General features: G+C 46.7%; 1 protein-coding gene across 7 annotated transcripts in view; it reads right to left on the reverse strand.

Annotated features, from left to right (window-relative positions):
* Nucleotides 1-16,016, reverse strand: part of SORBS3 (sorbin and SH3 domain containing 3) — a 369,145-nt gene that overhangs the window by 211,613 nt on the left and 141,516 nt on the right. For all 7 annotated transcript variants that reach the window (XM_086943626.1, XM_086943631.1, XM_086943630.1 and 4 more), the window contains 2 exons: nucleotides 13,240-13,524; nucleotides 9,191-9,305 (listed from right to left, as the gene is read on the reverse strand). In XM_086943626.1, coding sequence (XP_086799752.1) covers nucleotides 9,191-9,305; nucleotides 13,240-13,524 — 400 coding nt within the window. The remainder of the gene's footprint in view (nucleotides 1-9,190; nucleotides 9,306-13,239; nucleotides 13,525-16,016) is intronic.

The raw sequence follows: 16,016 nt of genomic DNA on the forward strand, positions 1-16,016 counted from the left end.
GCCTCACAGGCTACGTGGCAGAAAATGCTTACCACCTCAAGAGGCTTGTGCACTCTGTGCAGCCAAAACATTCCACACTTTGAAGCATGAAGCAAACATAGAAAAAGAACTATTAAACAATCTTTCCCCTGAAAGTGTCCAAAAACTATGGGTAGGTTTACTTTGCTGACCTGAAAACTTAAGCATATAAGTAAAGGAATTCACATCTCACCTCTTATTTATTTATAAAGTTTTATATAGCGCGAATTTGACCCAATAGGGTATCAGAGCGCTTTACATTTAGGATTGTTGCGTTACAAGTTACATCAGATACAAGAGCATAGTAAGGTACAGTACACATAAAAATGTTTCAATAATTCATAGGCGGGAGGGGAGGAAGGAGTAATATCGGGGAGACAAGGAGGAACAATGCCCAATGTCCGGCTGGGTAGGTGACGGTCAAGGGGGAAAACCAGGGCCAATCTCCTCATTAGCTGTCAAGCAGCTCCACCGGTCATCAGCCATGTTGCTCAGATCTCAGCATTTGGAAAAAACAGTTTTTAGATTATTTGATTTGCGAAGGTTATATAGTGCTATCTAGACTCTGAGGTATCAGAGCGCATAACCAGGGGAACGTTGCATTAGAAGGTACATCAAAAGGATTATAAAGCGCTGGCTAGACCCGTAGGTATCAGAGCTCTACGACAGAGGAACATTGAGTTAAAAATTATGTCAGTTACAATAGCGTAGTAAGGTACTGTAAACAAACAACGAGGTTGAGAGAATTAATAGGAAAGGAGGGGAGGAAGGAGCCATAGCAGGGAGACGAGGAAGAACTGTGTCCAATGTCTGGAGAGACAAATAGAGAGAGAAAGGGGAGAGGTGGAGTGAGAAGGGAGAGGACGAGGGGAAGACGGAAAAGAGATAAAGGGAAAGTCAGCCCAAAGACCGAGTGGGTAGCTGACGGCCAGGGAGATAATCCAAGGCCAGTCTCCACTATAGCTCTCCACCTCTAATACTGTTAAGTCCCTTGGCATCAGTATTGACCAAAATATCAAACTCATCCCCCACATCAAAAATGCCTCCAAAAGCGCTCTTCTAACCCTTCTCCACCTCAAAAGACTCAAACCTTTTATTCCAGCAGAAGATTTCAAACTAGTCACTGGTCCTCTCCAGGATCGACTATGGCAACGCCACTTTGGCTGGCACTCCTAAAATCCATCGTGCCCCAATTAAATCTGTCCTCCACCTTGCGGCTAGACTCATCTCCGACTGCAGAAAATTTGATCACATCTCCCCCATCCTCAAAAATCTCAAGTGGCTTCCAATAGAAGGAAGATCCACATACAAAATTGCCTGCATCACTCACAAAGCTCTTCACCAAAACACCCCTTCCTACCTTGCAACAAAACTTCAGCAAGCAGGTTGTTCCAGATCCCTGAGAAGCGCTAACTCACTTATCCTGATCCCAACCAGACTGAAACATCATAAGACTCAATCCTGTGCGTTTTCTGGTAACGCTCCCACAATCTGGAACTCCCTCCCAAAGGATATCCGCTGCAACTCTTCCTACCATCTCTTCAAAAAAGAACTCAAAATACTGCTTCTCAACAAATACTGGGGTATCTAATGTCACGGACACTTTACATGCCCAATGTATCGTGATACTTGTAGTATGACACCATCCCTGATAACTCCTCTCTCTCATACTATGCTCTCCCCTCCCCCCTCCGCTATACCCCTGCCCTCTCTATCTCTCCCTCGCTTCACTTCCATCTCTCTCCTCCCTTTTATATTTGTATACATTTCAATGTATATGTCCATACTCCTCTGACGCACTTGACTTGTTTGATCTCACTGTTCAATGTTTGTTTTTACCTTCCTTGTAAAGCGCTCTGATACTCTCGGGTCCAGCAGCGCTATATAAAACCTTTGAAATAAAATAAAGTAAAATAAATAAGGAATCTCCAACGGGCATCGGTCAGAAAAGTGGAAAGAAAGGAGACAAAGAAAAGGCAGAACAGCAGGAATACACAGAGGGAGAAGAGCGAGACAGGGAGAAGGGGAGAAACTGTATCCAGAGTCCGGCTGGGCAGGTGCGGTCAGGGGATGAACCAAGGCTGATCACCTCAATTAGCTGAACAGAGCAGCTCCCCCGGGCGTCGGACAAAATGCTCTAACTCCGCTACCCGGGTAGGGGTCACTAGTACTCAGGCGAATGTCAGAATAGTGCGGGGGGAGCCATGGTCCAAGAAAATTCCAGACGTCCTCTTGAGGTCAGGTACAGTCCTGGCAGGGTTTTGTAAGTAAAAGTAAAAGATCAGCAAGGGGGAAAAAAGTGACCACTGTCGGCCATGTTGGGGTCGGGCATCCTGGGAACCTTTTCCACACCATGAGTGAGCCGAGAATGACAGAGGTTAACAGGGAAGGAAGGGCCAGACTCCAATACGTCTTGAAAAGGACACTAGATCTCACCATTGCCCTCCATGGGGGGTGGAAGGGGGTCTGACGAGGTTTGCCGCACCCATTCGAGTTGTGGCCTGATTTTGAGTACAGCAGGCAGTTGACAGGAAAATGAATGGCATCTTGATGTTGAAATTCGAGGTAATATGTCACGAGGAGCTGCCTGTTTAGGGTCAGGCATTCAAAGTTACATGACCGTGTCTCGGTAGTAAGTGCAGTTGCTCTCTCGAATTTGGAGCCACGATTTACAGCTATCCCAACATTAGTAAAGCGTGCAGCATGTAGGCATACCGTGTCTACAACCCTCTCGCTACCCGTTCCCATTGTGGCGGTCTCCACACCTGCGTCGAGCTAGTATTTGGCACGCCCTCGGTTCTCACCGCTCTCCCCACTGAACGTTGTGTGCTGCGGGCGCGGCCGCGGGCATCATTGTTATTTTCAAGCCCTCACCTTCGATCGGGCAATCTGTGAGCTCATCAGTCCCACGCCGAAGATGCTGGGCGAAGTCAAGCGCACTCTCTTTCTCTCTGTATTTCCATCTCACCCGCGGGCTCCGTGCTCTCAGGGTCCCGGTATCCCCTCGCATAGCACATAGCAAACTAAGAACACTCACCCATGCCATCCAACGAGCTGCAAAACCGTGTGTTTTAAAAAATAAAGTATAAAGCAGCAGTGTCCAACTGAGGTTCAGGAAACACCAATCAATGCAGATTTTCAGAACAACCACTAATTTATTTGCATATAGCCATGTCTGAACTGGGGTGGCAGAGTGGGCTAAAGAACGGTGGTGGATTAAACTCAGATCTTTTGACTGGGTGTGAGTGTTTGATTGATTCAGATGCTCCGTCCATCACCACCCCCTTTTGTACCGCTTTTGGCCGCCATAAGTGTGGCAGGGTATGCTCAGACGTGAGTCCCTTGCTCACTTTGCCACTGGATTCAAGCAAGCTGGGCTGAAGACGGCTGGAATGCCAGAAACCGGTCCTTGGAAGCTTGTTTCCGGTCCAGGGAAGACATGGCTTGGCAGTTCGGGCTGGACTGTTCCCATGAGGCACAGGGTCAGACTGATTTGCATATAGCCATGTCTGAACTGGGGTGGCAGAGTGGGCTAAAGAACGGTGATGGATTAAACCCAGATCTTTTGACTGGGTGTGAGTGTTTGATTGATTCAGATGCTCCGTCTGTCACTACCCCCTTTTGTACCGCTTTTGGCCGCCATAAGTGTGGCAGGGTATGCTCAGACGTGAGTCCCTTGCTCACTTTGCCACTGGATTCAAGCAAGCCGGGCTGAAGACGGCTGGAATGCCAGAAACCGGTCCTTGGAAGCTTGTTTCCGGTCCAGGGAAGACATGGCTTAGCAGTTCAGGCTGGACTGTTCCCATGAGGCACAGGGTCAGACTGATTTGCATGTCTGAACTGGGGTGGCAGAGTGGGCTAAAGAACAGTGATGGATTAAACCCAGATCTTTTGACTGGGTGTGAGTGTTTGATTGATTCAGAAAAATGAATGGCATCTTGATGTTGAAATTCGAGGTAATATGTCACGAGGAGCTGCCTGTTTAGGGTCAGGCATTCAAGGTTACATGACCGTATCTCGGTAGTAGGTGCAGTTGCTCTCTCGAATTTGGAGCCACGATTTACAGCTATCCCAACATCAGTAAAGCGTGCAGCATGTAGGCATACCGTGTCTACAACCCTCTCGCTACCCGTTCCCATTGTGGCGGTCTCCACAGCTGCGTCGAGCTAGTATTTGGCACGCCCTCGGTTCTCACCGCTCTCCCCACTGAACGTTGTGTGCTGCGGGCGCGGCCGCGGGCATCATTGTTATTTTCAAGCCCTCACCTTCGATCGGGCAATCTGTGAGCTCATCAGTCCCACGCCGAAGATGCTGGGCGAAGTCAAGCGCACTCTCTTTCTCTCTGTATTTCCGTCCCACCCGCGGGCTCCGTGCTCTCAGGGTCCCGGTATCCCCTCGCATAGCACATAGCAAACTAAGAACACTCACCCATGCCATCCAACGAGCTGCAAAACCGTGTGTTTTAAAAAATAAAGTATAAAGCAGCAGTGTCCAACTGAGGTTCAGGAAACACCAATCAATGCAGATTTTCAGAATAACCACTAACTATGTGACTTAGTTCCATTTAGATTGACTTAATCTAATTTTTTCCATTTGAAATCCTGACGTGAATGTGTAAAATGCACACAAGTACACACTACAAAAAGTGACACAAATATACACACACAGCTACTCTCTTGAGAAGCATAGATAACCATTTACCCACTAGTCCACACACGTGCACATGAGCCGCATTATGGATACATGAGCGCACTTTCCCTGTTTGCGCCACAGCGCACCATAAAACAGGTTTACCGTGTGCAAACAGGGAAAGTGCCATATTACATTGAATGCACTGCCCCCTGGGCAGCCACGAATTCAGGTGCACACCTGGGGCTGTATTACAGAAGTGGCCGGGGGGTGCAACAGGTGTTTGTGCCCACTTTGTGGGCCTCTGGTGCGCGGTGGTATTACAGAAGGGGCCGCAGACACTTATGCACCCCCTTCTGTAATACAGATAGCACAGGCGCATATAAAGCACCAGCAAAATCATCAGAGGGTGTTCCTTTATTTGCATGGGGGTGTTGTTCCATGCAAACGAGGGAATCCCTTTGCCTCTGCGCCAACGCCGAGCCTAGAGGCAAAGAAGCAGTCAGGAGGTGCACTGATAGTGCGCCCCCGATGGCAGCCCTCTGGAGGGGGAAAGAGGATCGTATGGACCCCCCAGACATCCCCTTGCAGGTGGGTGCAGTCACTCGCTGCACCCGCCTGCAAGAGGATCTCTTATCAGCCTTAAAAGTGCAGGCGGGTTGCCGCCTGCACAGTGAATCACGGAGCGGCTTCAAAGCAGCCACTCTGTTTTTCACATTAATGCGCTGCCCCCAGGGTAGTGGGAGTTCGCGACTGCCCTACGGGCACCACATTCATCCTAATACAGCGCATTTCCCTTGTCTGCGCTGGGCGCACCTTTTAAAAGGCTCGCCCGACACAAACAAGGAAAATGCGCCGTATGTATGATACGGCCCCTGGTGCACAACCTACTAGAAGCTCATCTCTTGACTCAGTTCTACTATTAACTAAAATCTTTTTTACTCAAATAACAAATCATAAGGTTCAACTGCACTATGTTAGCGTTGCCCATATTTTAGAGAATTCTGCTCTACTGCCTTTTTTAATTCAGGGCTTATGAAAAGACATAACCATCTCATTACTAACAGGAAACTTCCTGGACAAGAAGAGCCTCATTTAGAGTTGGTTCATAATGGAAACTTCTCTGATTTCTGGAGGAAAAGCAAACTCTGGAAGAAAACCAATGGTGGCATTTTATTGCATATATTGTCCCTGTGGTGGTGACGTTCTGTAGTTACTTCTCCTACAAATGTTACACCTTCTACAGAAATCAAAGAATGTTTCATTATAACCCAAAACTAAACCAGGCCACAACCACCCCCCCCCCCCAACAATGATTACTAAAATAAGGATATGCTCACGCAGTCGTTTTAGCTAATTATGGGTCAATTTCCGACTTAGAAGATCAAGCCAATTTACTTCTACAAGAGGCTATCAAGCACCTTGTTTGATCATTGTACCAACTGGAACTTGGCATACCGGTTTCAGAAAGGGTATGGTTAACCTGCTGCTGTACTTAGCACTAACAAGGAGCTAGTTTTGTCTGCTCAGTTCCAAGAGGTCACTTATCAGCATATGTTGCGCTCTGTAAAACACCCGCCTACCATGACAACCATCGATTCTCCGGTAAATTCACAAATACACTTCAGTATATGCTCTTAGAGACAAAGGGCACCATTAACACAATTTTGTGCTGCCACCAACAAACTACAACACAACCAAACCCATAATAGTGCAACACACATGGACAACCAGACCAATATCTATGGACAAGATGATTTCTGGCTCATGCCCCCGTGGAAGGAGCAGAATGTACATCTCAAAGTAGGCCTCACTTCAGGTGGAGGCACAGGAGCGCATGTGTCATCCTGTCATTGGGAAAGAAACAGATGTGACAGAGTGAGCTGAACAGAGGGAGGAGTCAGCTTACCACTTCTTGTCCTGAATTGAAACCAGTGAAGTTCTCTTCCTAATTTGGAAACCAATTCTGTTACTTACGGAAGAAGTAAGAGTTTGGGAAATGCTGGAAGATAATCTTATCGGGTGACGCTTGGCCAAAGAAAGCAATGACAATCCTTCATCGCAACATTTTGTGGGATCACCTACTAAGCAAAGAACCCTCAAAGGAAAAACATTTAGAATTGTGGATGTTTATAACACTAAACATGGAACTTTTCCTTAAATTAGAATGCTAGTATCTCCTGCGGGTAACCTGCGACACATATCTTTCTACATGTCACATTTAAGTACTCCAAGTTCTCACCCAAGGATAAATGTACCAACAGATCTCAGTAAAGCAACACTCAAAAGTGTTTTCAGACACTGAACATGAATGCAATATAGTTTTCCATGAAGATGGATACATTATGGATTCAGTGTACGTGTTCCTAATGGACACAAAATGTAGATACTAAAACACTGAAGTATTAGAAACAGAGGCATTTTCATTACATTGTATCCTGCAGACAAGAGGGGGTCAAACTATTGACTTCAACCTGGACAAGTACCCAGTGAGGGTGTGCATGAGCCAGATTAAGGACTGCACAGTCCACTGTCGTGGCCACAGGATACATCAGCCAAACATGATATTTCGTGGACTAGTTTTGCGGCTAAAGTCCTACACCAGTATGGGAATTAGTACCACTCTGCCCACGATACTCTGGCCCCTCCTGTTTTTGTTCCCTCAGTGCGCTGGAAATCTGATAGTGAAGTGAAGGTGTTCCAAATCTTTTTATGCATTTTCCACCAGAAGCAGATAAGTTGCTCATGGCCTGGTTACACCCGAAATACACCCTCATCAATGGAGGAAGGTGACTACTGCCCCCTCACAGCAGGGTAAAGGGAGTCAGGCGTTGGTAAATGCTCCCTTGTGTGTCATTGGCACAGGTTTATTGGCCCTCCTTGGTGTAATTTAACCAGTGCCTCTCTTAACCAGGAACTTGCTTCCACCTAGCACATGTCATGTTTGCTGTGTGTTCAGTGGCGTTACAGGCGTATTGGGTCCATGTGCCTGGTGTTCTTCAAAGGATATGACTACTGCAAAGAATGGTGCCTCTGCTTCAGATCAGCTTTGTCCGCATCAGATGAGAAAACCTATGCATTCCTCTCACTTAGGCTTGCAAATTGAAACTCCCATAAAAGTCTATGGTGAGCAGGGGATGGACAACCCCACCCTGCCAGGCCCAAGCCATCTGTTCCTCAACATTACCCAAGCACCTCTTCACTCTGTTTCATGTCGAGCATCTTTTGAAATCCACATCCCTTGTCCAGTTAGTAGCGGACTCCTTTCTTCCACTGCAAAAGCCCAGGATGAAAGCGTTGAAAGATGTAGGCTGTTCTATTTTGGAGATAGTTCAAATTCTAAAGGAAGCTTTACTTGTGGTTGGTACAGGTTATCTGCCAGCGATGACCCCAAATTTAGGTCAATTCCTTTTGATGTCAGTAATATGTATTTTATCTGGAATTCAAGAAGTTATGATACAGCAGCACCAAGAGATGTCTTATTTGTTGCTGTTTCCCTTAAGGCTATGAACATTCCTAGGACTATGGCTTAAGCTTGGTGCTTTCACTTGCCCTTCAAGAAGAGGGTACTGTACTTTCGGTGCATGCACAGGTGATGACCCTTGATTATGAGGACCGTAGCAAGGCCAAGTTAACAGAACCCTTTTAAGAGGCTGTCTTGAGGAAGTGAGCTTCCCTGCAGTCATGCCGATCAGAACCGTACTGAAGACACCGGCTTCGTAAGAAGATCCAAGGACCTACAAAAGTAGCGAGCCTACATTACGGCAACTCACACTGCACCATCCCTGACTTTGGGAGTGCCAGTGAAGGCCCTCTTTAAATGCCTGAGTTGGATACATATAACTTTTCCATTTCTTTATAAGTCTGATATTTGTAACCTGATGGCTGAAACTGGTCACCCTGAGCCCATAACTATTTGAACCATCTTCTAGGTCTGAGGGTCTTGAGGATATCACATTGACACGTCATGTTTGGATCTGAAACCTATACCAGTTTCCCTGTTACAACTGGTGGGTCTAGCGTGTACCAGCGCCCTGTGGACACCCCTGCAAACTGAAAATACAGATCATGACAAGCCGTTTTCGAGATACAGACTCTTAAAATGTTATATTCCTATGGGCTTACATTTGGTCCTAGAACATTTTAAACATCAGCAAGGACTCAGTCTGAAGTTTGTCTCTGGAGACCAGTCGGAGATAAAATTGGAATTTCTGTGAACTGTGTCTAGTGCCCTCTTTTGTATGACCTCTAGAGCCTGGAAATTATGACTCTGAACTAGTCACTTGGACATCCTAAAACTATTATTTCCTCACGAGTGAGAATTCCATTTCAGTTTGAGATTTCTGGGTTAGGTATTTCAAATTCAAGCAGACTAGGTTCAGACCAGGCCATGCCTCACAGGTTAATGTTGAACACTTCATTCAATCATGTAGAATCCCAAGTAAGGTGTTTGTGTGTTAGTTTGCCAAGACTCAATCCCAAGCCAAGCCACTCCTTCACAGTATGCTACAAACAACTCAAATTCCCATCTCTGCAACATTACCTCCATTCTTTGGCCATGAATGGAACTGAACTTCTCCTCCATTGGGTAAAGTCTTCGGGGCATCCAAGAACCCAAAATTCAGAGTGTTCGATCCATCATACCTCACCACGTGCACCTATGGTGGAGGAAAGCAAGAGAGAGAGCGGATAAAGCCATAAGAATGACAATGGGCATTTTTGAATAAAGTGGTTTTGTTTAAAATGTTAAATTGTGTTTGTATATAATCTATATATATCCTGAGGGAGTATTGAGTTTGCTGATTTGTGCACTTGGAATTAAATTACTTGTGAGAATTGTGGAAAAAGAATAAAATGGAACTTTACCAAAAAAAGGTATTCTTGATCCGCCGTGTAGAAGGTGGTAAAGGACGACAACGTTGTTTACAGATATATATCTCTACATATTACCTACTGGCGGTCGCCATTAGGTAGTTATTGTTAGGACCTAGTTTCCATATGAAAATTGTTTTGCTAATAACTTTGGCGCCATTTGACAAATCTTCACAAAAGTTTCAAAACTAGTGTGCCAGTCACTTCAGCTGCTGTCTGGAAAGTTTAGAGATGATTCGTCAAGCAGAGGCTCGAGAAAAGGGAGGCTCCCAAAACCAGTTTGTTCCATCCACTTCTTCATGGGGATTTTAGACACAAATACAAATACAGCCTAAACTGCTGAGCGGAATTTCACCAAATTTGGCAGAAAGCTAGACCTTGGTCCAGAAAGATCTCTTTTTGTAATTTAGTGTAAATCATTCAGTAGTTTTCAAGTAATTAAAAAAATAGATGTATGTATATCTAGAGATGTGGAGGGTCCGCGGATCCGACAGATATCATGCCGAGATCTGATTGGCTGCTATCACTTCATCTAGGAAGTGGTGAGAGCCATCTTCGGACTTGGAACTCACCCTAGTCACAAGAAAAATATATAAATAAACACAGGTGGGCAGGGTACGAATAACCTGCTCCCCCCCCCCCCCCCCGGCCTGGTGATGGAGTCGTACAAGGACCCCGTCTTGGGCCAAAACTGCTTTTGTCTCACTTTTGCAGTGCATTCATGGAGGATCTGCAGTAAATAAAAAGGGAAAAAAAGCGGTCTTCAGCACTTGTGTGTTTTTTAGTCCCCCAGGTGGGCCAGGTCCCAGAGGAGTGGGGGGATTGTTTTTATTAATATACGGGAGGGTGGCACATGTTGCCCCCTTACCGAGCTAATTTCGTCCCTGGGGACCCCATTCCCTAAGGCCTGGTCTTATATTGGAAGGTGACACATGACCCCCCTCCCAGGCTGATTTCGGTCTGGGTACCCCAGTCCAAAGGGCCAGGCTGTAGGTAAAAAAGGGGCAAGCAGTACCCCCTTCCCAAGCCAATTTCGGCCCCGGGGGACCCATTGCCCAGAGTACGCTGCACTTACAAAGGGAAGGGGGGGCGCGTGCCCCCCCTCCCAGAGTCATTATTGCCACGTCTAGCTCCTGCTATGTCCTGGGATGCCCACCCAGGAGACATATCGGTTTCCCAGTCTGAACTGGCACAAGCAGGGAAACCTGTGTTTGTTCTCACTTGGCGGGAGCAACTTCAAAACTCCCGTAAAGTGACAGTAAACACGAAGTCCGCTCCCAGGTGGAGGGAGCTTTAAAAATGCTCCAACAAGCTGAGAGCAGACTTCAAATCATTTGTGTTTTTTAAAAAAAGATGCAATATAAAACTAACTGTACTGTGCTGCCTTGTCTTGTTTCAATACAATGCTTCTAACCTCTCATCTCTTCATCAAAACCTGGTTTTTGTAATGTGCTTTAAACAGGACACTGAAAACAGAATTTCCTTGTGTGTACAACTGCGAGTTTGAGATACTGTTTTTGACGCAAAAGATTTAAATGTAAAGCGCGCTCCTGCTCATTGTACAAAGGTTTATGCTATAACAGATCAAAAACAAAATGCAAATACCTTTGAGGACACGTACCAATATATACATCTACACACATCTTGTGCAGCAGGCAGGTGTTTTAATCCACCAAGATATCTTACTGGCATTGGATCCTGTGACCTGCAGATCACTGTAGCAATCTATTGAACCATTTCATTGGGGTCAGGGTCACAGTTTCCACGGCACGTGCTCCACTGGCAGATCTGCTGGCAGATTTTATCGAGCTCTATGACCCTCTGCACATGTAAATATATTATTTATATACATAGATATAGTGACGAATATTCTATTTATCACATATGGCAGAATTCCATTTTAAAAACCACAATGCCTCCATTTTCAATTTAGTTGACTTAAAGAGCGTGTGCAAGAAAATATACCACAGACAAACAAAATGGCAACTTTATAAGTAACCCCATCTGCAAACTGTCATTCCGAACATACCAAAGGAACTTTTTTCCTCGCTTCTCAGGGGATCTTATTTCAATCAAGATTCAGTGCCCTTCTGAAATAAAGTCTAGGGACCCCTAGCTGTTACTATAAAGATTATTTAGACGGTACCCGCTACAATACAGCTGATGCTATCTCTTTCCCTGTCGTTGAGGGGTGACATTATACTCTCTCGACCCCCTAAATAAAGTGAGTCACTGCACAGCAGCTTTTATGCTTCCAGGGTGTCTGGCAGCTTTGAGGGTGAGCCTGCATCAGTGCTACCAACCACTGCCTACTAAACTACGCATAGTTTGAATATCTGTGAAGGTCCAGTTCTCTTTCCTGAACACTAATAGACCACTCGGGTTCCACTCACTACCTTAACTGAAAAAGTGTGTATTTTGTCTGGTTTTGTGAAGTTAAGTTCTCTTAGTGGGGAAACATTTCTCTCACACACAGTAGGTTTGTGCCCCGGGCTTTTCGTTACATCAAAGTATCTTGAGTATGGACCTTGGGCTCTGGTTGGAGTGGGTGCTTTGATTCAGGCGGGCTCGACACTCGACTGCAGGGGGGGGGGGGTGCTTAGGTGAAAGAGGACTCGATCTAGGTTCCGGGGCCCGGTGCTGAGCTGCTGTAGGCTGAGAGGCTGCAAAGTAGGAAAGATGATGCTTAGGGTCAAGAGGGGTGGATGCTGGGCAGTAGGTATAGGTGATGAGGATGGTTGGATTCAGGAGGGCTCAATGGGGAGCTGCAGGTGGGCTGGATGCTCACGCGGTGCTCAGGTGGACGAGGGTTACATGTTTAGAAAGAGGGACCTGTATGTTTTTACAGGATTCGTAGATGATGAGCTGCAGGGGGGATGGATGTTCCAGTGCATCATGGTTGGGTGCTTCGTTGCAGGAGGCCTGGATGTTGGGGTGCAAGTGGAGATGGGTTCAGAAGAGCTCGATGCGGAGCTGCAGGAGACAGATTCTTCGGAGCCGAGTGCTGCATGCTTCGTTACAAGCAGGCTGAATGTTGGGGCGCAGGAGGGGTGATTGCCTACATATTGAAGGGATGGATGCCGGGCTGCAGGAAAGTTGGATACGCAGAAGGAGGAACGCTGGAGGTGTGTGGCTGCAGGAGGTCAGGATGCTTAGATACAGGAGCCCTGGACTGTGGTAGGCAGGAAGGCTTGATGCATAGGACCAGAAGGTTATGCTTCGCAGGGGACCGCCCCGGATGCCAGGCTACAGGATAAGTGGATTCCTAAGTGCACTGGGGCAGAATATAGGGCTATCGGAGCTCTGCATATTGGTGTGCCAGAGTGCTGGGTGTTCCATGGCTGGAAAGCTGGAACCGTGTGCAGTTGGATAAATGTTGGATTTCCTCACAGCTCGATGTTGGGGTGCAGGAGGGCTGGGAGTTGTGCTGCCAGCAGACTCTCAATGGATGTTGGGATGTTTGAGATCTGGGTGTCAGGGGACTGGATGCTGGGATGCAATAGAGCAGATTGCTGAAGTCCAGGAGAAATGGGTGTTAGAGTATGATATTTAGGAGTATGTGGACAATGGATGTTATTACACGTGGGCCCTTGCTATGCTAAGATCTCTGTAGGTTGGATCCTACTTCCATGATAGCCTTCGTGCCTACACGGCCCACAGAGGAGAGAATGGTAGTAACACAGAAGGTAGGCCTCTCTAGTGTGGTGATACCTCGCTTACCTTTGCAAGTGCAGGGTGCTCCGGGCTCAGCGTGTGGCCCACCCCAGGGACCACAGGACCCTGAGTACGTGGGAGGGGTTCTCTTTTCTGAAGGTGACATGGTATGAAGTCATCCAGCGTCAGGCCAAGGGTCGGGTCTGGGGTAGAGTGAAGAAAGCTCGCTGTGCCTGCAGGTTCGGCGTAGAGGGGAGAGGCGCCAGCGTGCCTGACTGATCCAAAGCCACCTCCTTCCAGTGTCAGGCCGGATGCCTCTTGGATACTTGTCATCACTGTTGGAAAGTTTCTCTTAAAAGACAAAAAGAAGAAACATAGTTAGAAATATCAATGTATTCCTTCCAAGACAGGGGGTGAAGCCAAAGCTCACGAATACCTATTCATGAAAGTGAAGCCTGAAAAGGAACCAGTATCTCCCTGGGAGATTAACCCACCATTTCTGGAAGATGAATTCTTTCTTGTTAAATCTGATTAATTGAAGTCCTATAAGGTGAAAGCCATGTTAAAGCTCTCCCTGCCTTGGGTACACAGGAGGCTCATTTTTACTTCCAGCGCAACCACCCTTTAGAGCTTAGACAAATGTCCAATTCCAGGGAAGATCGGCCCCTTACTTAGGACCCCTTAAGAAATTGGAAGTGGAAAGTGCAAGGCAGTGTTTTCCTTGACGCAGTTTTCTGAACAATGTGAATAGGTGACCATCATAAGACTCTGCATCATTTAACAAGCATTTGCAATGCAATAGGTCTCGCATTATTTAAGTTTGAGCTATTAGCATTGTAAATGGCAATTGTTTTTTGCTTTGTGCTATAGTTATTTTTTTACATAAAAAGCTATATATAAAATATGTTTTATTAAAGTTATTTATGCAGTATCTAAATTTTGTTTGCATAAAAGAGTACAATAATATCTTAGTAAAAAAGTCAAATATTTTAATGGTAATTCACCAAATGTTCATTTATGTGTTGGTTTTGAAAATAGCTAAATTAATAGCTTTGTCATTTACAATGCCAATAGTTATAACTTTCGCAAATGTGACACCTATAGCATTTGTAATGCAACATTTGTATTTACGTGACTTAGATGTATTGATATTACAAATAACAATGGCTTTTAATTTTTTTTAATACTTAATAAAAGTGATTGTAATTTTTAATGGCAATAGCTTAAACTTTTGTAAATAACTTTTGTGAAGATTATGTTCAGTGTATTTTATTGTAACGAAATCCAAGAACAGAAGTGAAATATTAACATCTTTTTGTGACATTTGTAATAAAGCTTGAAACATTGAGAGAACATATTTGTGCTGTGGTGGTGCTGAGTGATGCTGTGGTGCTGCTGAATGGGGCTGTGGTGGTGCTGAATGGGGCTGTGGTGATGCTGAGTGATGCTGTGGTGGTGCTGAGTGGTGCTATGGTGGTGCTGTGGTGGTGCTGTGGTGGTGCTGAGTGATGCTGTGGTGGTGCTGAGTGGTGCTGTGGTGGTTCTGAGTGGTGCTGTGGTGGTTCTGAGTGATAATGTGGTGGTGCTGAGTGACTGTACTCACTGTCACTCTGCACTCACTGTCACTCTGCACTCACTGTCACTCTGCACTCACTGTCACTCTGCACGCACTCTGCACTCACTGTCACTCTGCACGCACTCTGCACTCACTGTCACTGCACGCACTCTGCACTCACTGTCACTCTGCACTCACTGTCACTCTGCACGCACTCTGCACTCTGCACGCACTCTGCACTCACTGTTTATGCACGCACTCTGCACTCACTGTCACTCTGCACTCACTGTCACTCTGCACTCACTGTCACTCTGCACTCACTGTCACTCTGCACTCACTGTCACTCTGCACTCACTGTCACTCCGCACTCACTGTCACTCCGCACTCACTGTCACTCTGCACTCACTCTGCACTCACTCTGCACTCACTGTCACTCTGCACTCACTGTCACTCTGCACTCACTGTCACTCCGCACTCACTGTCACTCCGCACTCACTGTCACTCTGCACTCACTCTGCACTCACTGTCACTCTGCACGCACTCTGCACTCACTGTCACTCTGCACGCACTCTGCACTCACTGTCACTCTGCACACACTCTGCACTCACTGTCACTCTGCACGCACTCTGCACTCACTGTCACTCTGCACTCACTGTCACTCTGCACGCACTGTCACTCTGCACGCACTGTCACTCCGCACTCACTGTCACTCTGCACGCACTCTGCACTAACTGTCACTCTGCACACACTGTCACTCCGCACTCACTGTCACTCTGCACGCACTCTGCACTCACTGTCACTCTGCACGCACTCTGCACTCACTGTCACTCTGCACTCACTGTCACTCTGCACTCACTGTCACTCTGCACTCACTGTCACTCTGCACGCACTGTCACTCTGCACTCACTGTCACTCTGCACTCACTGTCACTCTGCACGCACTCTGCACTCACTGTCACTCTGCACGCACTCTGCACTCACTGTCACCCTGCACGCACTCTGCACTCACTGTCACTCTGCACACACTGTCACTCCGCACTCACCCTGCACTCACTGTCACTCTGCACGCACTCTGCACTCACTGTCACTCTGCACGCACTCTGCACTCACTGTCACTCTGCACGCACTCTGCACTCACTGTCACTCTGCACGCACTCTGCACTCACTGTTTCTGCACGCACTCTGCACTCACTGTCACTCTGCACTCACTGTCACTCTGCACTCACTGTCACTCTGCACTCACTGTCACTCTGCACTCACCCTGCACTCACTGTCACTCTGCACGCACC

Source organism: Lissotriton vulgaris, chromosome 11 (genome assembly GCF_964263255.1).
Source record: "Lissotriton vulgaris chromosome 11, aLisVul1.2, whole genome shotgun sequence".
In the NCBI taxonomy this organism is placed as follows: domain Eukaryota; kingdom Metazoa; phylum Chordata; class Amphibia; order Caudata; family Salamandridae; genus Lissotriton; species Lissotriton vulgaris.